Source organism: Thamnophis sirtalis, unplaced genomic scaffold (genome assembly GCF_051295495.1).
Source record: "Thamnophis sirtalis isolate CommonGarterSnake01/CBP01778 unplaced genomic scaffold, rThaSir2_p1.2 scaffold_15, whole genome shotgun sequence".
Taxonomy (NCBI): Eukaryota; Metazoa; Chordata; class Lepidosauria; order Squamata; family Natricidae; genus Thamnophis; species Thamnophis sirtalis.
Window position 1 is genome coordinate 39,570,945 of NW_028261395.1, and position 21,955 is coordinate 39,592,899.

At 53.9% G+C, this 21,955-nt stretch overlaps 1 protein-coding gene across 1 annotated transcript in view; it reads left to right on the forward strand.

Moving 5' to 3' along the window:
* Window positions 1-21,955, forward strand: part of CROCC (ciliary rootlet coiled-coil, rootletin) — a 27,976-nt gene continuing 6,021 nt past the window's right edge. The window contains exons 1-26 of the mRNA XM_087702115.1: window positions 1-74; window positions 302-472; window positions 1,776-1,961; window positions 3,022-3,105; window positions 5,153-5,250; window positions 5,817-5,982; window positions 6,440-6,546; window positions 7,976-8,191; window positions 8,286-8,382; window positions 9,773-9,865; window positions 9,994-10,200; window positions 11,598-11,797; window positions 13,191-13,373; window positions 13,571-13,715; window positions 14,122-14,268; window positions 14,596-14,826; window positions 15,411-15,604; window positions 16,404-16,531; window positions 16,845-17,011; window positions 17,739-17,918; window positions 18,117-18,251; window positions 18,605-18,748; window positions 18,904-19,142; window positions 19,347-19,506; window positions 20,072-20,239; window positions 21,266-21,644. Of these exons, the coding sequence (XP_087558241.1) occupies window positions 338-472; window positions 1,776-1,961; window positions 3,022-3,105; window positions 5,153-5,250; window positions 5,817-5,982; window positions 6,440-6,546; window positions 7,976-8,191; window positions 8,286-8,382; window positions 9,773-9,865; window positions 9,994-10,200; window positions 11,598-11,797; window positions 13,191-13,373; window positions 13,571-13,715; window positions 14,122-14,268; window positions 14,596-14,826; window positions 15,411-15,604; window positions 16,404-16,531; window positions 16,845-17,011; window positions 17,739-17,918; window positions 18,117-18,251; window positions 18,605-18,748; window positions 18,904-19,142; window positions 19,347-19,506; window positions 20,072-20,239; window positions 21,266-21,644 (4,189 nt within the window). The 5' untranslated portion in view covers window positions 1-74; window positions 302-337. The remainder of the gene's footprint in view (window positions 75-301; window positions 473-1,775; window positions 1,962-3,021; window positions 3,106-5,152; window positions 5,251-5,816; window positions 5,983-6,439; window positions 6,547-7,975; window positions 8,192-8,285; window positions 8,383-9,772; window positions 9,866-9,993; window positions 10,201-11,597; window positions 11,798-13,190; window positions 13,374-13,570; window positions 13,716-14,121; window positions 14,269-14,595; window positions 14,827-15,410; window positions 15,605-16,403; window positions 16,532-16,844; window positions 17,012-17,738; window positions 17,919-18,116; window positions 18,252-18,604; window positions 18,749-18,903; window positions 19,143-19,346; window positions 19,507-20,071; window positions 20,240-21,265; window positions 21,645-21,955) is intronic.

The window sequence follows — 21,955 nt, forward strand, 5'->3', positions numbered from 1 at the left end:
GGAAGGGAAAAGGCCCTTCAGGCGGCGGGCCTCGTGCCCTTTCCTCGCCGGCGTCCTCCGGCTCTGAGTCCCGGGTAAGAGAGGACCGGGTTGCAGCGCGGCGTCGACGGGAAAGGGCCTCTGTGGCGGCCCGCGGCCCCTACTCGACTTCTCCGGGAGAGAAGAAAGCGGCGACCCTCCGGACGGAGCCCCCTTGCGCAAGGGGTGCTGGGAGTTGTAGTCCCGACTGAGTGGGGGGCGGTGTTGGTCTGTCTTGCAGCCCGGGCTGACTTGGGTGGGCCGCGCGCTTCTCCCGCTGCAGCCGCCGCCGCCGCCTCTTCCCCGGGCCGAGCGAGAGATGTCGTCCCTTCTGTCCGTGCAGGAGGAGAACCGGCTCCTGCAGCAGGAACTGTCCCGCGTGGAGGACCTGCTGGCCCAGAGCCGAGCCGAGCGCGATGAGCTGGCCATCAAGTACAACGCGCTCAGCGAGAGGGTAGGGGGAGGTCCTGGGAGTGGGGGGGTCCTGGGGAGGAAGATGAAGGGGGTCCTGGGGGGGAGAGGGGAGGAAGGGGTTTCGGGGGGGAGGGAAGGAAGGTTCGGGACGGGAGGAACAGCCTGGGGGGTGTTGAGGGGGTAGGAGGGTCCTGGGGGGGTTCTGAGGGGGGGAGGTTACGGGGAGGGGAGGAGGGTCCTGGGGGAGTTGCTGAGTGGAAAGAAAGAAAGGGGCGGGGCTCTGGCAGGAAGCGGGAGGAAAGTTCTGGATGGGAGGGACAGCCCTGGGGGGGTCCTGAAGGGGGAAGAGGGTCCTTGGGGGTTCTTTGAGGGAGAGAGGGTCTTGGGGGGGTGCTGAGTGGGAAGAAAGGTCCTGGGGGGGAGGGAGGGTCCTGGGGGAGGTTGCTAAGGGGGGAGGAGGGTCCTTGGGGGGAGGGTCCTGTGATGGTGTTGAGGGGGGGAGGAATATCCTGGGGGGGAGGGAGAGTCCCGGGGAGTTGCTGAGAGGGGAGGAGGGTCCTGGAGGGGAGGGGGCAGGGAGGGTCCTGGGGGAGGGGAGGGTGAGAAAGGGGCAGCCCAGCTGACGCCAGAGGGACCCTCGTCCCAAAGGAGGCGGGTGCAGGCAGTCCTCGACCTACGACCGCAAGAGAGTTGCTAAGGGAGGCATTTGCTAAGTGAGTTTGGCCCCGTTTCACAACCTTTCCTGCCACCGGGTTTCAGTGAATGGCCGCGGTCGATAAGTGGCTAACACGGTTGTTACGTGAATCTGGTTTCCCCATGGACTTGGGCTCGTCTGAAGGCTGCGAAAGGGGACACCTATCTTTTGCGACCTCGGGGAAGCTGCAACTGTCCTTCCTTCACCTGATCTACTGGTTGCCTCAGTAGGCCTCCCCACACTTCCTTTCTTTGGGTCTCTCTTTGGGTCCCTCTGCCAGGTGTCTTAAAGAAGGGTGAGGGGCAGGCAGCTTGTAGAAGCAGCATTTTTACCCGATGCTCTGCTTGTTTTCTGAGCCGAATGGGGACTTAGGAGTGGGCCGACACAACACATCGAACTAACCAGTTGAGGAGAGAATAGAAGGAATGTGGCAATTCGGCCAAAAGACAGGCAGTTGAATGCTTCCCCCCCTCCTCTCTTGGGAGAAGGGTTGGACAGTGAACTCCGGTCCTCACTCTCGGGCTGCTTCCTCTCTCAGTCCATTCGAAACTCACCTCCCAGAGCGGCCGCTGTTGTGTGTGGGGGAAGCCGATGTGCACAATGTTAAGGCAATCCCGGGTATGTGGCAGCTGGTTGTCTTTTGCCTCAGCTGGAGGATGCGTTGCGACTGGAGACGGGAGAGCAGGAGAGCCTGGAGAACAGGAGCCTGGCCAAGCAGAACATCGAGCTGCGCCGGCGGTTGGAGGAGGACCAGGCATCCTACAAACGCAAACTGCAGGCCTACCAGGAGGGACAGCAGCGGCAGGCGCAGCTGGTGCAGAAGTTGCAAGCCAAGGTGGGTTGGGCAGCTGCTGGGAAAGCCGCCTGCGTGCCTCCAGGTGCTCCAGGCTCGATGTGTGTGTGTGTGTTTGTGTGTGCGTGTGTGTCCCCTTTGATTGCAAGACGCCTCCCTGCCTCTGCATTCTTCTTTCAGTCCTGTTTAAGGTTACAGTTCACCTGAGTTAGATCCCAGAGTAAAGCTCCGAGGATTTTCCCTCTCGGCTTATGGTACTTAATGCTTGTCTTGGTTTAAGTCTAAGTAAGTAACACTTAGAAAGCCCATATTTCTGCAGGAATTCCGGTTCTCCTATCATAATTCCCCAGGCTTCTTTAGGTGGAGGAAATAAAGGGGGCCCACCTTAAATTGAAGCCACTAGGCCCTTCTGCCAGGGTGAAGTTAATGCTGGCATTGCAAGGCCGAGCTAGCTTTTCCTTCAAGAAGATCAGCCCTGTCTTGGAAGCCAGCAGTAGCCAAGGTGAAAGTGGTCCTCCACTTGCTCGTTGGGCCAAAGACTGCAGTTGTGTCTGCTTGTGTTGTGGCCTGTCGACCACCGGCCGCTCCAGCAGCCAAATCAGAGGAAGAGGCATGGGAGTCAGGGTCAGCATCAAGGCAACCTTAGAGCTCTGAGGGGGAAGAGGGAGTAGAGCTGGAAGAGAGACAGAGGTGGACCGTCTTTCAGCCCTCAGATGGAGAGACAACAGCCCCCAGGTCCGGAGGTGGCTGATGAGGAAGAGGAGGAACAGCTGGGTTCAGTGCCTGATGCACGGATGCGCAGAAGGCAGAGGAGAGGAGAGCAGTGGAAATCTGTGGTCCGGTCCTTGGGACAGAAGAGCCACTGCTGCTAGCAAAGCCCCATCCTAGCTCTGAGGATAAAAGGCAGGAGGCAGAGATGAATAGATCTGGCAGACAACTATTCACCTCCCAGGCAGACAGACTTCTTAGCCTCCAGTGAGAGAGGGACTGTTTGCCAGGGCTGCCGGCTCTCCTAATAAAGGAATTGTTGATTGAGGGTTTGTCATGTTTGGGGAGCTGGGTCAGAACAGCTCGGCACACTTTTCTTTTCCTTCCCTTCTAGGTTTTGCAGTACAAGAAGAAGTGTGGGGAACAAGAGCAGCAGCTGCTGGAGAAATCCACAGAGCTGGAGCATCAGCAGCTGACAGTGAGAAGCATTTTTTTCTTCAGTGTAGCAGGCCAGGGCGAGACCACTGGGCCAGGTGGATCCTTGAGTTGTGATGCTTTTGCAGCTGGTATCAGCTGCCCAGTGTGCAGAACTCCATGTGGACATCAGGGCTGTGTGTGAACTGTAGAGGCCGCCCTCCATCTCTCTGTCAAGATCATTTTTTCACAGAGTTTTTAGTCCTGTCGCTACCTTCATTGGCCCACTTTCTCTGCCTTGGGGCTGGCTAACCTTGTAGCCCAACGGCATCAAGGTCTCTCGATGGACGCGAGTCCTTCAGAAGCAGCAGTGCAAATGGAGTTGTTCTGACCGAGGCTTCCCAAGAGCCTGAAGCAAACTCCTGGTCCCGACAAAAAACCCTTTTATTAATTTGCTGTGAATTCTGCTCATTCACATCCAGCAAAGTCTTTCGAGGGAGGATTTATAGTCACAGACCTTATTTGGCTTGGAGAGCTGATAGGCCAGTGATGGCTAACCTTTTTCTAAGGGTGTGCTATAACTGTGTGTGCACGCACTATCGCATGCACATATGTGCCCCCCACACCTGCACATGTGAGGAGTTTTTGCCCTCCCCAGGCTCCGGAGGCGTTCCTGAAGCCTGGGGAGTGTGAAAATGCCCTCCCTGGCCCTCCCAAAGGCTGAAAATCAGCTGGCCGGCACGCACATGCGCCCATAGCTGAGGGCTGCCGTGCTGGCAAATATGGCTCCGCATGCCACCTGTGGCACATGTGTCATAGGTTCGCCATCACGATGATAGGCCAATATCTGCAAAACTTGGCAAGGAGTCTCAGAGAATCACGAACCAATGAAGCACAGTAATTTTCTCCTGCAAACTCCACTCCCCTTTTGCTCCTCTTTTATGTCCTCTGGGAGGGTCCATTCGTCGTCCACCTGTGGCCTTACTCCCAAGTCCATCCCTGTTCTTTAGCTGTTCCCTTCGTCTGGCAACTCACACTGGAAACAGGCTCCAGCTGTTCATCTGCCTCACTGATGTCTGACTCTGAAGGCAGCTGAGAACTGGCATACGGCTCTGGCCCCCTCTCTGCCTCATCAGAGCCTTCCTCAGACTCCAGGACCGGCCCATCTTCCTCCCCAACCTCCTCACTGTCCGAATCTGCTGCCAGCTCTGGTGGCCACTGGCGCGCCACAACAGGACGGCCCAAAGGTGGTTGCAAACTGGCTTTCATGTTTTGAGCTTGAACCCGACATGAGTTTTTAAAGCTTCCCCAAAGGATCCCAGGAGATCCCAAGTCTCAGACACTCAGAATGAAAACCGTGATTCTCTTTGGATCTGTGGCATCGAGAAGCCACTTTTCCTCCAAGATCTGGGATCTCAGGGTGAAGGGAGCTTTTCCCAACCTAAAAAGCGAGTTCGCACTGAAGGGGGAGGTAGCTGGGCTTAAGCAGATGTTCAACAACAGTGGCTCCCTCCAGGTTGGAAGAACCTCAGTGTCAGGCCTGCAGCCAGTTCCTTTTGGGATCTTTGGCCTGCCACACTAATATTCTATTCTACTATGCTGTTACATTAGTGAGGAATTTTGGGGGGGGGGGGAATAGTAAGGAGTAGACTGTGATGATGTCAAAATAAAATTCCTTTCTAGAATCCAAGGTCATCCTTTTCTTTTGGATCTTTGGCCTGCCACACTTACTATTATTCTACTATGCATTTTCTATTGTGGGAAAATGGGAGGAGGGATTGTATGGGGTTAGATGCTATGTAGCCGTAACAAAATTCTTTCTAGAGAGCCAAAGTCATCCTTTGTCTCTGCACCTGACCGGAACTGGATGGGTGGAAGCTGCCAGCATGGCAGTGGGAGATTGGACCATGTGATGGGACTTGTGGGTGTGAGGGCAAGATCTTGAACTTTCAACTGGGTGGGGGAAACCAGGAAGCTTTCAGATTCGGGTTTTCCCAGATGTGCCAACATGTCTCTCTTAATAAATTGGAACTTTGAGCAATACTTAGAACCCTGGCAGCTGTGCTGGGACCTGGTCCTTCATTTTGTTCTCTCTTGCCCCAACCTTTCAGGGCCACTTAGACATGTCCGACTCGCAGTTATGTCATGATGAGGATCCTAGCAACGACCTGGAAAACGCTCTGATCCGTTTAGAGGAAGAGCAGCAAAGGTGAGTCTGAAGAGAAGCTACGACGGCCCCTCTCTCCATTGCTTTTCCTGTACAGGCAGTCCTCGGCTTATGTCAGTTCATTTAGGGACTATTTAAAGCTGCAACAGCACTGGGAAAAGTAGCTCAGGACTGTTTCTCATGGCGACGACCTTGGCAGCATTCTCATGGTCGCGGGATCAAAATTCAGGCACTTGGCAACTGACTCACATTTATGACCGTTGCTGTGTCCCCTGGGCATGTGTGTTCCCCTTTAGCGACCTGACAAGCCAAGTCAGTGGGGAAGCCAGATTCACTGAACAACCGTGTTACTAACTTACCCCTGCAGCAATTCACTTAACAACAGTGGCAAGAAAGGTCGTAAAATGGGGCAAAGCTCACTGAACAAATGTCTCCCCTAACAACAGAAGTTTTGGGCTCCACTTTAGCCATAAGTCGAGGACTGCCTGTTTTAGTCTGACTCCTTGGCCTGTCCGCTTTGCCAATAACACGACCTAGAAGTGGGGGGTGAACTTTTCCTTGTCCCACTGGGCATGGGCAATGATGCCCTTTCGCCTCTTCACCGTCAGGAGCGCCAGTTTGGCCCAGGTGAACGCCATGCTGAGGGAACAGCTGGAGCAAGCCAACGTGGCCAATCAGGCCCTCAGCGAGGACATCCGAAAGCTGACCATGGACTGGACGAAAGCCCGAGAGGAGCTGCAGCAGCGGGAGGCGGAGTGGAGGCGAGAGGAAGAGGTTTGGGGCTGGAGACCTGCAGGGACAGGAAGAGGGGGGGGTGGTTTGGCGGCAAGGAGAATTCATTCCAGATTGCCTGCAATTTGTATGCAAGTCTAAGTGCTATTCCTATTGAGCTGTGGGGGGAAATTGGTTAGAACGCAGCATTGCACGTTAATTCTGCCGACTGCCAGCAGTTCGATCCCGACTGGCTCAAGGTTGACTCAGCCTTCCATCCTTCCGAGGTGGGTGAAATGAGGACCCAAATTGTTGGGGGAAAGAGGCTGACTCTGTAAACTGCTTAAAGAGGGCTGGAAAGGCACTGTAAAGAGGTATATAAGTCTAAATGCTAGTGTTAGAATGGGCTGTGCAATAGCTCAACAAAATTGGAGGTTCTTGGAGTTCTGAGACAGCAGTTGGAGTCCCCTAGAAGTCAGTAGGAGCTGTTCTCCTTTCTCTCTCCCTCTCTTTCCTTCAGTCGTTCAACGACTATTTCAGCAGTGAGCACAGCCGGCTGCTCACCCTCTGGCGGCAAGTGGTCAGCCTCAGGAGGCACTTCAGTGAAACGAAGAGCATGACGGAAAGGTTAGTGTTGGGGTCTAAGGTGTGGCAGGCATGTCAAGAGTGTTCATAGTGACTACTATTTTGAGACAACCCAGGAGCAAATATAATACACTGAGGTTTTGTTTTTCAAACAGTGGTTTATCTACAAGACTAGATAGATAGATAGATAGGTAGGTAGGTAGGTAGGTAGGTAGGTAGGTAGGTAGGTAGGTAGGTAGGTAGGTAGATGATAGATAGATGATAGATAGATAGATAGATAGATAGATAGATAGATAGATGATAGATAGATAGATAGATAGATGATAGATAGATAGATAGATAGATAGATAGATAGATAGATAGATAGATAGATAGATAGATAGATAGATGATAGATAGATTAGACAGACAGACAAAAAAACCAGGCAATCAATCAATCAATCTTTAACTATAAAACAGAAGCACACATGGAGAGAGAAATTGCCCTCACATGGCCTCCCTTATATAGACAGCTTCTTAAAGTGGCAGTAACCCCTGCTGATTCATTCTCATTTCCTCATCTCGGTTTACAGCCTTAAAACAGCTGGTCAGCTATTAAATCAATCATTATCTTTTCATTACTTTGGCTGTCAGTTTTAAACCAAGTGTCCTCTCCGAGAGCTAATGGGGCATTTCCCCAATCAAGCGAAGACAAGACATACCTTCTTTTCTTCCTGCATACAGTAAAAGAACAGAGGGTTTTTTGGTTTTTTTTTGCAAACTCATCTAGAATGCTTGGGAGCTTCTAGAACCACAGATACACTAGTGTGAGGGACTTATATCTTTTGCATCACAATGGCATGTATTATGATATATAGATTTGTCTACTGTATGCATATAGGTGACTCAGTGGCTAAGACACTGATGAGCTTGTCGGTCAGAAAGGTTGGCAGTTCAAATCCCTAGCGCAGTGTAATGGAGTGAGCTCCCGTGACTTGTCCCAGCTTCTGCCAACCTAGCAGTTTGAAAGCACGTAAAAAATGCAAGTAGAAAAATAGGGACCACCTTTGGTGGGAAGGTCACAGTGTCCTGTGCGCCTTCGGCATTGAGTCCTGCTGGCCACATGACCACGGAGACGTCTTCGAACAGCGCCGGCTCTTCTGCTTTGAAACGGAGATGAGCATCGCCCCCTAGAGTCGGGAACGACTAGTACATATGTGCGAGGGGAACCTTTAGCTATACTATATTATGTTCAGCCTCTGTTTGCTGCTTCCTGGGCTGCACCACTCTTGCGTGCCCGTATCTCCTTGAGATTTCTTCTGCTCCTGCTCTGCTTTTCCTGCGCTTGCCGGATTCGCAAACCCCTTGAGCGATGAGGGGCCTGAGAGCCGTAGCCTCACGTTCATCTCCCTGCGCCCTGCCTCCAGGGAGTGCCTTTTAACAGGAGCCCTTCTTCTGTCTCTGCCATGCAAAGGTTCCGCTTCCTCCTGTAGGGACCTCTCGGAGCTGAAGAGCGAGCTGTGCCACACGAGCCGCGCCGTCAACGCCACCTGCCTGAACCTGAGCGGCCGCCTTGACCTGTCCGAGAGCACTGCAGGCGCGGCGGTGGAGAAGCAGGCGCTGCTGACAGCTCAGCTGGAGGACAAGGTCAGGGACGTGATCCAGCTGCAGGTCCGGTGTGACACCGAGAAGGTGGAGCTGAGCACCAGGTGGGCTGGGGAGAGAGGGGGCACGCTCCGAAATTGGCTCTGCTCTTAGAAGCTGCGGAGGGCTGACTTGTGGGGGGCTTTCTTCCGGCTTCAGGCTCAGCGAAGCTCTCTCAAGCCTGGAGCGCCTGAAAGGGCAGAACCTGGAGAAGGGCAGGACGATTGAAGGCTTGACCAACAAGCTGGAGACTTTGGTGAGAAGCGGAGGCAGGAAGTTGACTGTTCTGATCCAGGCTTCCTTAAAAAGCATGAAAGTGGAATCTGGGTCTCGGCAAAACCCCTTTTATTTACACAACTGTGAATTCCTTTCATTCGCAGCCAGCAAGGCTTAGCAAACAGTCTTTCTGAGGAATGTTTATCCACACGCACCTTATCTCGCTTGGAGAGCTGCCAAATAACTAGTTTTCAAACGCAGGGCAAGCCAACCCTTGGCACAGTCTCTCTTATAGTCACAGACAGAACTTTCCACTCTTGAAACGACCGAAGGAACGGATTGTTTCCTGCAAAAGCCCCCCTCCCCTTTCGCTCCTCTTTTGTTTCCTATGAGAGGGGCCAATTACCTCCAAGGTGTGGCTTTACTCCCAAGTCAACCCTGCTTCCCTAGTTGTTATTTTTTTAAATATATATATTTTTAATTGTTTTTACATTTAAAACAGTGCATCACAGCGAAGTCTAATGACCATACAATCACGTTATATACAAATATCTTGCCCAATATTAGCCTACTTAATACATTTTCTATCCTTCTATCCAATCACATTATTTACAGTGTGCTCCAGTCTTGTCACCTTGTCTTATACCAATAGTAAAATCTATTCCAAGCTTCATAGTATTCCGATTTCCCTTTATTTATTAATTCGAGGATGAGCCTATCTGCTTCCGCGAAGACAAGAACCGCTTGTCTTCGCGGAAGCTGTTCTTGTCTTCTGTGCATGCGCACACTTGAAAACAGGTTCCAGCTGTTCCTCTGCTTCACCGCTGTCTAGCTCCCTCTCTGCCTCCAATGCAGAGCCCTCATCAGAGCCTTCCCCAACCTCCACGACTGGCCATGTTCCTCCCCAACCTCCTCACTGTCCGATTCTGCTGCCAGCTCCGCTGGCTGCCGCCGGGCCACAACATTGGCCCTGGGGGGAGGACGCTGTGGGAAACAGCCCCAGCTGAGATAAGGGGGGGTGGAGAGGTGCACTGGAAACGTTCAGGCAGAGCTGCCTTCCCAACTGCCCTTTTTTTTTTTTTTTGGAGAATTTTTTTTATTTTTTTAGTTAAACAAAAACACAAAAAAAGGAGTCATCTTTCATTACATTTTGTAGAAAGCGTATCAATTGGTTCCAAATATATTCCGTGTGTTTCTTCCACAATCCTTACATATACTTCATTCAAATTGAGTTGTACATTTTAAGTCAAGAAAGAAAAATTACGTATTTTACTATCCCTGTACCACAATTCTCATTTGGTTACCATTATTTAAACATGTTTTTATCTAGAATCATTTATATTTAAACCACCTACTGGCATTCATTTGCAGTTTCAATAGATCTCCAATAACATTACACCTTTACTTATCAACTGTCCTTACCACTGCAGGAAGCCTCCCGTGCGCAGGAACAGGCTGTGGAGGTGGAAGCTCTGAGGAGGGAAGCTGAGAAGCTGCATCAGGCGCTGCGAGAGATTGCCCAGGTACTGCCTTCTGGGACAGCCCACTAAATCTCAAGAGATGGGAACAGATCTAGTCTTTGCAATGGGCGGGCCCGTGAGGTGCTTTCCTGCATTCCAATGGGTCGTTTTCTTCTTGGCCCATCCCTCAGGCAGTGATCTTGGACGCTGAAGGCACCAGTCACCTCTCACCGTCCAACCCAAAGACGGAGGTTTCGGCCAGCAACGGCACCGGCCTGCGGGGTTTGCCCTCCCCCCTGCGGAGCTCCTCGCCTCGACGCAGCCACTCTCCCGTCTTTGCCGTCTCCACCCTGGCTATGGTGCAGTCCGCCCTACAGAAGCGCCAGCTGCAGCTGCAGGTGAGGAAGGCACGGTGGTCCCCTGGCACCCAGGAAGCAAATGTTACACAAAGCTGTCACTTTATTGTGTTGGGAATGTTCATCCCTGGGGATTTTAATGTCTTTGTGCTGTAAGCCGCCCAGAGTCACTTCAAAGCGAGACGGGCAGCAAAATAAATGCGGGATGGGACGTGGGGCCGGGAAAGCCGAATGCTTGGGAGGAGAGGCTGAGGATGGCCCCCATGGCCCCTGCTGCCCTCCTGGGAAGGCATCCTATTCCTGCCGCAGAGGATCTCTGGGTCAGCGGCAGTGGTAAAATTCAATTTTTTTACTAATGGTTCTATAGGACTGGCTTGGTGGGCTTGGCAGGGGAAGGATACTGCAAAATCCCCATTCCCACCCCACTCTGGGCCAGCCAGAGGTGGCATTTGCCGGTTCTCTGGACTACTCAAAATTTCTGCTACCGGTTCTCCAGAACCTGTCAGAACCTGCTGGATTTAACCCTTGGTCAGCAGTCACCAACTGGTAGTCCATGGACCGTTGGTGGTCTGAGAAAATTATTTGTATTTTTTATATTGCACTAAATCAGGGATTCTCAAACTACTCCGACTTGGGATTGCATCATGGCCTGGAACTGGCTGACCATCTCAGCCCACTGAGCCCCCAGTCGCCAGTACCTGGCCTTGCACTCCCGCAGGTCTTCCCTCTGTTTGGAAAGCCTATGCTCCTAGTCCTCATTGAGGTGCTTCTGCTGAGCCTCCTTCTCGATCAGATCCAATTTGAACTGAGCTCTTTTGCCAACTTTTTCTCCTGGTGGCTGCTTAGCTCCAGCAACCTCTTTCCTGTTGGGGCCCTAAGGAGCCCAGGCGGGTAGGCTGGGAGGGGCTGGGAGGGGAGGGGCAAGTAGAGGTCAGCGAGGCGTCCCTCGACATGAGTGACATCGAGTTGGCCACGCCCACACAGTCACATAACCACCTAGCCACACCCACCCATCCGGTCATTAGGCAGATCATATTAGTGGTCTGCGGGATTTAACATTATGAATTTAGTGGTCCCTGAGATCCGAAAGGTTGGGGAACCCTGCTCTGGGTGGCATAAGAGCAGGTCGATTTTGGGGGTCAAGCAGGAAGACCATCCTTCTGGATCTCACACACACATTATCCCCATTTCTGTTGAAATTTCTAACACTTCCACTTCTTCAAGATTTAACTTCTTCTGGGGTGACCCCCAGCCATGGAGACGAGAAAGCATCAGAAAGAAAGCACGGGTAGCATAGATAGATTTTCCTGCAGTTCTTCCGTATTGGCTTGATTCTGCTTTCCTTGGCATTGAACATGCACATGGCAGGGTGGGTGGCAGGGTGAATAGTTCCCTCTCGGTCTGTCCCAACATGTGACCTGGTTCATTGTTGTGCCCAGGAACTGCGGGGAAAGTACGAGGCCGCTCAGGATCTGGCATCTTCCCTGAAGACGCAGCTGGCCGAGGAGAACCACGAGCGACAGTCTCTGCAGCAGACCGTCCTACAGCTACGAAGTGAGGTGGAGAGTCTGGCTCGGACCAGAGAAGAGGCAGACCGGGATGCCAGCCACTTCCGGTCGGTGGTAGAATTACTGGGCGGGTAAGAGGAGAAATATGGGGTTCCCCGATCTGTGTTTTCCAAACTGCCCAAGGTTTGGGGTGCTGGTGGGAGGCCTGCTATGTCTTTCTGGGTGAGCCATTGGATGCCTTTGGCCTGCCTTTGTGCTGGGCATTCGTGCTTCGCCCATTAATGCAGAGGAATATAGACTGGAGGCTCTCGGAGTAACTAATCCCACTCCCTTTTGTTCCCTAAACTCTCACCTTTTTGTGGCCGCACTGCATTGTAAATCCAGACTGAGAAAATCATTCCTTCCTTGGGAGCGTTACCCAAATGCTGCAGTTTGCTCTCTAGTGGGTCTAGATCAGGGGTGTCAAACTCAAGGCCTGGGAGCTGGATCCGGCCCACAGGGTGCTTAGATCTGGCCTGCAGAGCAGCCCTGGAAACAGAGAAGGACTGGCCCATGGGGTCTCTGCCAGTGAAAACAGAGCTCGGGAGGGCCCCGTGCAGCCTTCCCAAGCTTTGTTTTTGCTGGCAGAGGGCTGCAGGAGGCCATCACAACCAAAAACGGAGCTTGGAAGCCTGTTTTTGGTGGCAGAGTGCTCAGGCTGCCACAGTCACCCCCGACATGAGTGACGTTGAGTTGGGCACACCCACCCCAGCCACACCCCCTCCCCCAGCCCCTCTGAGGTCACACAACTCTGATGAAATCGAGTTTGACACCCTGGTCTAGATAAATAAATTTTCTATCAGGCCTACAGCCATCTTTTCTTTTGGATCTTTGGCCTGCCACACTTACTATTATTCTACTATTCGTTTATCTATTGTGGGAAAATGGGAGGGGTGATTGCATGGGGTTAGATGCTATGTAGCCATAACAAAATTCTTTCTAGAGAGCCAAGGTCATCCTTTGTCTCTGCACCTGACTGGAACTAGAGGGGTGGAACGGCCAGCATGGCAGTGGGAGATCAGACCATGTGATGGACTTGTGGGTGTGGGGGCAAGATCTTGAACTTTCAACTGGGTGGGAGAAACTGGGAAGCTTTCAGATTTGGGTTTTCCCAGATGTGCCAACATGGCTCTCTTAATAAATTGGAACTTTGAGGAATCCTTTGCCTCGGACTCTGATTTACTTTTGGATGCTATTTGGAACCCTAACACTTCCTTTATTCCAAGAGTGGCCGTTTTTCTACAATGTTGGTGGCTAATTAGCGGTGAAGCCTGTGTTGCACTCACTGGCCTCTCCATTAAAAAAGCATAATTTGGGCTGCTGCTGACCCTTTAAGCAGAGATCTTGGTAAGCGACTCCAAAACGTGGCCACTGGTAGCCAGCCTGCTCTTCCTCTGCTTTCGAGAGGCCTCGGGAAGGCCAGAGCTGTCTTGGGCTCCTCCCTGCTGCTCCCACAAGGCTGTTGTTGTCTCCCCCTCAAATTAGTGAGAAGGTGTCCTTGGAGAAGAGCCTCTGGGCTGCGGAGCAGGAACTGGAAGAGGTGCGTCAAGAGAAGGAGAAACTGCAGCTGACCAGCAGCGACCTCCAGCACCAGCGCGATGCCCTGGAGGAGGAAAGAGAAGACCTCCTGAAGGATCGGGAGCATGCCTGGAAGGAAGTGGAACAGAGGTAGGCGGGGGCTGGGTTGGAGGCCCCCCTACAAAGGAGTCCCATCTCCAAGGTTTCAGGAGGAGGAGCCCCGAAGTTTGGGTGTGGGGGGACGGGACTCTGGCCTGCTCTGGTCTTGTCTATCTCTCAGGTATTCAGAGCCTGTTGCATTCAGCCAGGCCCTCTGTGGTCCCCTCCTCTCTTTGCCCTCCTGATAGCCACAGACAGCTAGAACACCTGGAGGCCACCAAGTCCAGCCTGAGGAACGAGCTGGTGCTGACGAAGGAAGCCCTCAGCCATGCGACTCTGGAGAAGGAGGTGTTGGAAGAGGAGAAGGCCAAAGGAGCTGAAGCTCTAGCCAAGGCAAGGAGGTTCAGGCGAGGGAGGGAGCCCGTGGTGTGTTGCGCCCACCTTGGCTGGAGCAATAGCAAGTTAGATTTACATACCGCTTCACAGGGCTTTTACAGCCCTCTCTAAGCGGTTTACAGGTCAGCCTCTTGCCCCCAACAATCTGGATCCTCATTTTACCCACCTCGGAAGACGGAAGGCTGAGTCAACCTTGAGCATGGTGAGATTCAAACTGCCAAAATGCAGGCAGCTGGCAGTCAGCAGAAGTAGCCTGCAGTACTGCACTCTAACCACTGCGCCACTGATCAAGGGTACTGCTTGCCAGCAGCTCTGGCCTGGACCCCAGGATGCCCACAGTCCTTTGTGGCCTCCATGTGGAGAGGCTCCTGTTTGCCACCATTGCATTCTTCCTCCCATCCAGAACGAGGGGAGCCGGGCTGAACTGGAAGTCGCTCTGAACCGGCTGAAGGCGGAGGAGGCCTCCATGCGTGATTCCCTTGCCAAAATGAGTGCCCTCAATGAAGGGCTGGCACAAGACAAAACGGAGCTGAACCAGATTCTCATCCAGGTTAGGGCTGCGAGTGGTGAGTGTGGCCACGGGGGGGAAGGTGGGGGGAGATTGCCCTGCGTCCACAACTGTTGCAGAGATGCCCGAGTCTCCCTTGCCTGCTTTGCGTGCGGTGCAAAAGCCAAAGGCCCTGCAGCCTTTGCCAAGGTGACCATAGATGACTCTCAGCACAGAGCGTCCCATGCTCCACAGTGGCTTTAAGGGGAACGAGGAAGACAGGAAGAGCCAGTCTCTTCCCCTTGGAAAATGCCAAGGCTGAGCATATGGGAGGAGCAGCAGCAACACCTGCCGTCCCTCACAGCGGCCTTGGGCATCTCCTTTGGGCAGCTGGAGGAGGAGAAGGCTTGTCTTCTGAGCAGGAAGCAGGAGGTGGAGCTGGAGAAGGCCTGCATCCGGGATGACCTGGCCCGCTTGGTGCAGGAGAAGCTGGAGCTCGACTCGGAGTGCCGAGGCCTGGGCCATTCCCTGCAGGCAGTGGAGCAGAGCCAGGTGGCCCTGGAGCAGGAGCTGCTGGCCCTGCAGGGGGAGAAAGGCCAGCTCCAGGAACAGCTGGCACAGGTATTTGGCACACGCATGCCTACCTTGACTCTGTTTTCCAATCCCAGTTGCCCACGATCTGCCCGGGCTTTAAGGGTTTTGTTTTCGCTGGGAGGTGGCTTATTGTTCTGACCCAGCTCCTCAAACATGACAAACCCTCTGATGTGAACTCAAAATATTCCTTTATTAGGAATGCTGGGTCTCGCTAGCAGTGGTGGCTTTTCCATCCCAAGGGCCGGCCCATTGATTTCCACTGCTCTCCTCTCCTCTGCCTTCCGTGCATCTGCAATAAGGCACTGAACCCAGCAGTTCCTCCTCTTCCTCATCAGCCACCTCCATACCTGGGGGCTGTTGACTCTCCATGTGAAGGCTGACGGATGGCCCATGCCTCCGTCTCTCTCTGCCAGTTCCATTCCCCCCCTCGGAGCTCTCAGGTTGCCTTGATGTTGACCCTGGCTCCCATGCTCTTCCTCCTCCTCTGATTTGGCTGCTGGAGAGGCTGGTGGCCGTCAGGTCACAATATTTATCCTCTGCCTCGCATGGGCGGGGACCGACTTGCTAGAGCCGTGGCAACAGCCCTGTGGCCTTTCTCACTCCATCCACAGCTTTCCCGCCAAAGGAACGCAGCTGGCAAGGAGCTGGACCAGGCGTGCCAAGAGTTGCAGCGCCAGAAGGAGTCTGCGCTCCGGGTGGCCCAGGAGAAGGAGACACTAATGAAGGAGAAGGCCGGGCTGATGGTACAGGTGGCCGCCTTGGAGCGGGAGAACCACGGCCTGCTGGAGGAGCTCGCTGGCCTCAGGTGAGTGCCCGGGGGCCCCCGAGTAGTCACAAAAGGAACGCTGGTGCGCTTGCAGCCCCATAGTGGCATGGCAGCTCATGCGCTCGGGCTGACGGATGAGCAAGGAGGAGCTTGGTTTGGTCCCGCTGCTCTGTCTCCTTTCTCAAAGGATGATGGTTGGCCAGAATCAGGTCTTGGGGTGGGGTGGGGGCTTCTTCCTGCAGTCAGGCAGTAGCCGAAGCCCTTTGCTGTCCTGTGGAAGCAGACCTGGGCTCTGTGCCAGGGGTGGGATTCAAAATTGTTAGCAACTGGTTCTCTGCCTGATTGCTTGGTGGATGTAGCCATGGTGAGCGTGGCCTATTGCACCACCGGGGGGGGGGGGGATTTTCGCCCTCCCCAGGCTTCAGAGGCTTTCCTCAAACTTCCGGGAGGGTAAAAATAGCCTTCCCTAGACTCCAGAGGCCGGAACTTCTGGGAGACCCGTTTTTCACCCTTCCAGAGCCTCCATGTGGGCCCTGCAATTACCTGGCATTCAAAACAGGCTGCATGGAAACTCCTGGGAGGGGCGGGCGAGGCCAGCCAGTCCTTGGAACTAAAACTAGCATCCGGTTCACCCGAACCAGTCTGAACTGGCTGAATCCCACCCCTGCTCTGCGCGCATCTGTGCCCTCTGGTCCCGAGGTGACTAGCAGGTCAACAGGTACTGGTGGGGGCAGCTTAACCCTCAAGCCGCAGCTGGAAGGCCTGACTGCAAAGAGGATGAGGCTTAGCCTATCCCCCCCATCCCCACCCTGACCGGGTTGATCCTTGTGCCGGCTAGGTCTGGGAAGGACTCCCTGGAGGCCTCGCTCTTTGAGACCCAGCAAAGGCTGGCCCACCTGGACACCCGGAGGGAACAGCTGGAAACGGGCAGCCAGAGCTTGTTTCTGGCCAAAGAGGCCTTGCAAGGTACCTGGAGATGGCGGGGAGGGGAGGACGGGGTCTTTTAGCAGAGCATGGACCCACTCAGGTCCAAACCGGCTGAATCTTGCCCCTGCTCTTTATCCTCCTCCATCCCAGGAGAGGGCGCTGTGCCCAGGGGACAGCTTTTACCTCCCGGTGGGCCGGTTACCAGGATCTCCCCTTCTGCTTTGCATATATTCGTGGTCCTCGATCCTTGGGCAGAGGAAAAGCAAGGCACCCCTTCTTCGCAGCCCCCCCCAACTCTATCTGTCTATCTTACCCTGCTGACCCCCTTCCCTCCCGCTCCCTCCCCCACCAGCGGAGCTTACAAATGTCCACAAACGGATGGAGATGGAGATGAGCCGCCTGGAGAGGGACAAGGAGCTCGTGGCCCAGAACCGGGCCTTGGCGGAGCAGGAGGCCCAGGCCGCCCGGAAGAACATGCAAGCTGCCCAGGCGGAGGCCGAGCGACTCCAGCGGGAGAAGGTAGGATGGGATCCAGGCCTTGGGCTGGGGTGGGAGGCTGTTGGAGGGAAGTCCCCGGGGAGAGGGGCTTCCAGCAGGAATGCTCTTCTGGCCATGCAGCCTCATGGCTTTCTCCACATGGGAAGGAGATATAGGTGCAGTGGAGAAATTGTGGGAGAGACCAGGATTTCCTGCCCAATCTCGGGATGGAGCAGGTGACGCCTCCTGGCCACCTCCCTCCTCTGTGCACACACTCTCCCACTCTCCCTCCCTCTCTCCCTCCCTCCCTCCTCTTTCTCCCCTTCCTCTTTCATCCCTTTGTCTTTCTATCTAATCTCCCTCCCTCCCTCCCCTCTCATCTTTCTCCTTCTCTCTCCTCTCATCTCTCCCCTTCCCTCCCTCCTCTCACTCTCTTTCTCATTCCTCTCTCTCTTATCTTTCTATCTCATCTCCCTCCCTCCCCTCATCTCTCTTTCTCTCTCATTCCATCTCTCTCTCCCTCCTTCCCTCCCCTTTCATCTCTCTCTCTCCACCTCTCCCTCCCTCCCTATTCTCTCATCTCTCTTTCTCATCTCATGTCTCTCCCTCCCTCCTCTCCCCTGTTCCCTCTTTGTCTCTCATCTCTCTCTATATCTTTCTATATCCTCTCTCTCCCACTCTCTTTCCCCCTCATCCCGCTCTCTCTTATCTTTTGATCTCATCCCTCTCTCCCTCCCTCCTCTCTTAACTCTCTCTCTCATTTGGGCAGGAGGCACTGCGGCAGGAGCAGGAGGCCGAGCGGGACCAGCTGAGGCACCAGCTGAGGCAGGAGCGGGAGGATCTGTTGGCCCAACACGAGGCCGAGAAGGAGGAGCTGAGCGTGGAGGTGTCTGCTCTGCAGCGGGAGCGGGACGAGGGCCTCCTGCTGGCAGAGAGTGAGAAGCAGCAGGTGAGGATGGGAGCCCCTCGGACACAGTGGGGGACCTGGGGTATCGGAGGTTGCTGAAGGGAAGCTTTGAACGGAGACAATTCCTTGCTGGGATTAGGAAGAGGGGTCCTCCCCTATTTGGAGGTGCGGTGGTTGCGGGGTGCTTTCTGTCCCAGCTGGGGAAGCTCCTTGGGTGACCTGCTCCTGCTCCCTCCCCAGGCACTCTCTGTGAAAGACTCGGAGAAGGCCGTCCTCCTGGAGAAGCTCCTGGCCACCCAACAGACCTTGGCCAACCTCACCCTGGAGCTGGAAAGGCAGAAGCGTGAGAGCCGCAGCCGCCAGGAGCAGGAGCGGGTAAGGGGACTGGCGGACCCTGGAGCATCTCCCCTGGGTAGGGCAGAGCCCTTCTCTGCCAACGGATGAGATTCTGCACCCAGACCAATGGCAGGCATTTCCCCTTCCTTCTTTCCCCTTCCTTCCCTCCTTCCTTTCCTTCCCTTTCTCCTTCCACCCTCCCTCTCCCTTCCTTCCTTCCTCCCTTCCTTCCTTCCTTCCTTTCTTCCTTCCTTCCACTGGACAACTGGTGGGTTGAATTAGGAGCAGGTGTCTGCATGGCCTCTTCTGTCTCTTTCTGGTTCTTTATGTGGGTGTGTGTGGTTTCTGGGCAGGCAGGGAACCAACTGATGGACTTTTCTATGCTTAACCAGAGCACCACCAGTGCTTTGAACGCAGAGTTGCGAAATCTGCGTTCTCAGTTGGAAGAGGCCATCGTAGGGCACAAACGAGAGGCTAAGGGCCTGCAGGACCAAGCCAGGGACCTGGCGAAGCAGCGGGAGTCTGCCCTCTGCGAGGTGAGGGGCTGCATTCAACAGGGTGGAAGGTGCCTGAGCAGGCAGGGAGGGAGGGAAGGGCTGCATTCGCAGGTGCTCAGCTGCAGACCTTCGGCCTGACCCCGGCCTGTGGAGGTCGCGTTCTGCAGAAACGGAAAGGGAATCCTGCTGTTTAGGTGGAGGAGTTAAAGACGCGGTTGCAGCTGCTGGAGGATGCCCGGGAACTGATTCGCCGAGAACTGGGGGAGGCCCATCGCAAGGTGCGCGAGGCCCAGGAGGCCTGCGACCTCCAACGGAAGGAGGTGGCGGAACTACGGCGCAGCCTGAACGATGAGGGCAAGGAGAAGGAGGCCTTCCAGAGGTCCAACACGGAGCTGCGGATGGCTCTGAAGCGGGCTGAGAGCGAGCGTATCAGGTGGGGCCTGAGATGAATCCCAAGGCTGTTGTCGCATCACCTTCTGCTGTGAATGCTGCCCGCGCACATCCTGCTTCTTGCTGACTGAAGCGGCTTCCCCATGCTTCTGAAACCTCCAGCCTCTTTGGGAACAGGATGGATGGGCTCACGATTTCCCCGCTGAAGAAGGTCTCCCCCCCTCCTTTTTGTTTAACCCATCTCCAGTTTGAAGCGCGCAACCGAGGAGAAGGACCAGAAAATTTCAGTCTTGGAGGAGGCCCAAGCAGCTGCTGGCAAGGAGGCCACAGACATACGCAGCAGCCTCCAGGAGGTGGAACAGTCACGGCTGGAGGCCCGTAGGGAGTTGCAGGAGCTGCGGAGACAGGTGTGGGGTGCAGACAGGAGGGGGCATGGCAAGGAGGGAGGGAAGGGCAGGGGGCTACCCAAGGGTACAGCTCTCTTTTCTCATCCCCTCGTAAGTTACTCCTTTGGTTCTGCTTTGCCTTCCTTTCCATGAGAGGGAGAGGGAGGGAAGGAGGGAGGGAGGGAGAGGGAGTCATGCCTGCAAGCCACCTTTTCTTTTGGACTTCAGGCCTGCCACACTTTCTACTGTCTACTTTCTATTGTGGAAAAAATGGGTGAGAGAATTATAAGGAGTTGGGTGATATGTAGCCATAATAACATTCTTTCTGGAGAGCCAAGGTCATCCTTTGTCTCTGCACCTGGCCAGATCTGGATGAGTGGAAGCTGCCAGTGTGGCAGTGGAAGATAGGACCATGTGATGGACTTGTGGCTATAGGGGCAGGATCTTGAACTTTCAACTGGGTGGGGGAAACTGGGAAGCTTTCAGATTTGGGTTTTCCCAGATGTGCCAACATGGCTCTCTTAATAAATTGGAGCTTTGAGGAATCCTTTGCCTCGGACTGTGATTTAGTTTTCTCTGTTCTCAGGTCAAGATGCTCGACAGTGAAAACAGCAAGAAAAACAAAGAGGTAGCTGAGCTCCAGGCCCGAGTGGCCCTTGACGAACAGCGGGAGGAGGAGAGCCGGCGGGAATCCTTCGGCCTCAAGCAGAAGATTGTAGAGAGCGAGGCCAGCCGGGAGTCGGCCCGGAAAGAGGTGAGGTGGACTCCGAGTTCGGTTCGAACTTGGCTTCTCTTCCTCCAGCCTACCATTGCCAAGAAAGGAGGATCCGTGATTTTCGCAGTCCATTGTGTCCTTACGACGTGCCCATCTGGATTCAGCTGGGCAGGCAAGAGTTTGGGGCTCGCCGCCTCTAGTACCCAAAGGCTTCTCTGTCAGAGCTGTCAATTTCCGAAAAATGCTCTAATTGATTCATAAGTAACAAGTCAAGTTTTCAATACAAAACTAGTCATTTATTAGTAGCACCATTAGGCAAAATCTGTTCGCAGTCAAGCCTCTGCTTTGTTTGAGTTATACCTCTGTTCCTTCCCTCCCCTCAGTCTATGTCATAAATCACATTACCGTATAAGATGCACCCCTTCCAAGCAGTAATCAGATCCAACTCCAGCCGACAGTATGCGTGGAATTCACTCCCCCTCATTCTGTCTCCATGACAACACTGAGAGTTGACATTTGGCTCCCCTCACTTTCCAGAAGCAACCTATGCGAAGCAAAACAAAATTGAGTACAAGTATAGGATTCAAGGCTACGTCCTCCCCCCAGGCTTGTTTGGATTTTTTTTCATGGAATCTTTCTATAAGGCGATCAGCCTGGATATTTCTACTCTTTACTCAAGATGCCTCTGCCAGAGCGTTTGCAGCGGGACTATTCTTAGGAGAACCCGGGAGCAAAACACAGCACATAAGAGAGTCAATTAACAGTGGTTTATATACAAGACATATACAGAAGCATACATGGTAGCAAATACCTGACAAGCAATCAATCTTAACACTACACAGAGAACTTTGCAACGGATACAAGAAGAGAGATACATGAAGAGAGAGAGATATATACCCTCTCATGGCCTCCTTTATATAAACACCTCTTAAAGGGGTAAAGACTTGGCTTCTTAAAGCAGCGATACCTCTGCTGACTCATCATTACATCAGCCTATACTGTTGCATCAGCCTTACATTGGCTGGTCAGCTTTAAATCATCCTTATCCTGTCATTCTCCTTTCAGCTCCACAACCTGCAGCGGAAGCTCATGGACCTGGAGCAGGAGTCACGCCTAAGGGAGAAGGGGCTTCTGGGGAGCCTGGAGGAAGCCCGGGTCACTGAGAAGAAGCTGCTGGATGATGCCCGCAACCTGGAGATCAAGCTGGAGAAAGCCCAGGCGGAGGGGGCCGAGCTGGGCCTGCGGCTGAGCGCGGCCGAGGGTCGTGCCCAGGGCCTGGAAGTGGAGCTGGGCCGTCTGGAGGGCCTGAAACGAGAGGCGGAGTACAAGCTGGGTAGACTTCACTCAGCCCTCCGGCGAACCCTGGGCGTCAGCCGCAGAGGCCGTGTCCCTGGAGCAAGGGTCAGCGGTGGCTCCCCAAAGATACCCTTCTCTCCTCCCAAAGGTATCTCTCTCTCTTGGACGTCTGTTTCAGATCTCTAGTGCTGGGCAGGCAATGTTCTGACCTAGGCTTCCCCCAAAAGCAGGAGGCAGAGTCCTGGTCCCGACAATACCCCTTTTATTAAACGAATGTGAATTCCTCTCCTTCGCATATAGCAAAGGCCTGGCAAACAGTCTTTCAAAGGAATATTTATGACCACAGACCTTATCTAGCTTGGAAAGCTGCCATGTAAATATATCTCAAATGAGGAGCTGTGCAAGGAAAGACTGGGCACAGAGTCTCTGAGATTCATGGACAGATCTTCACACTCCTGA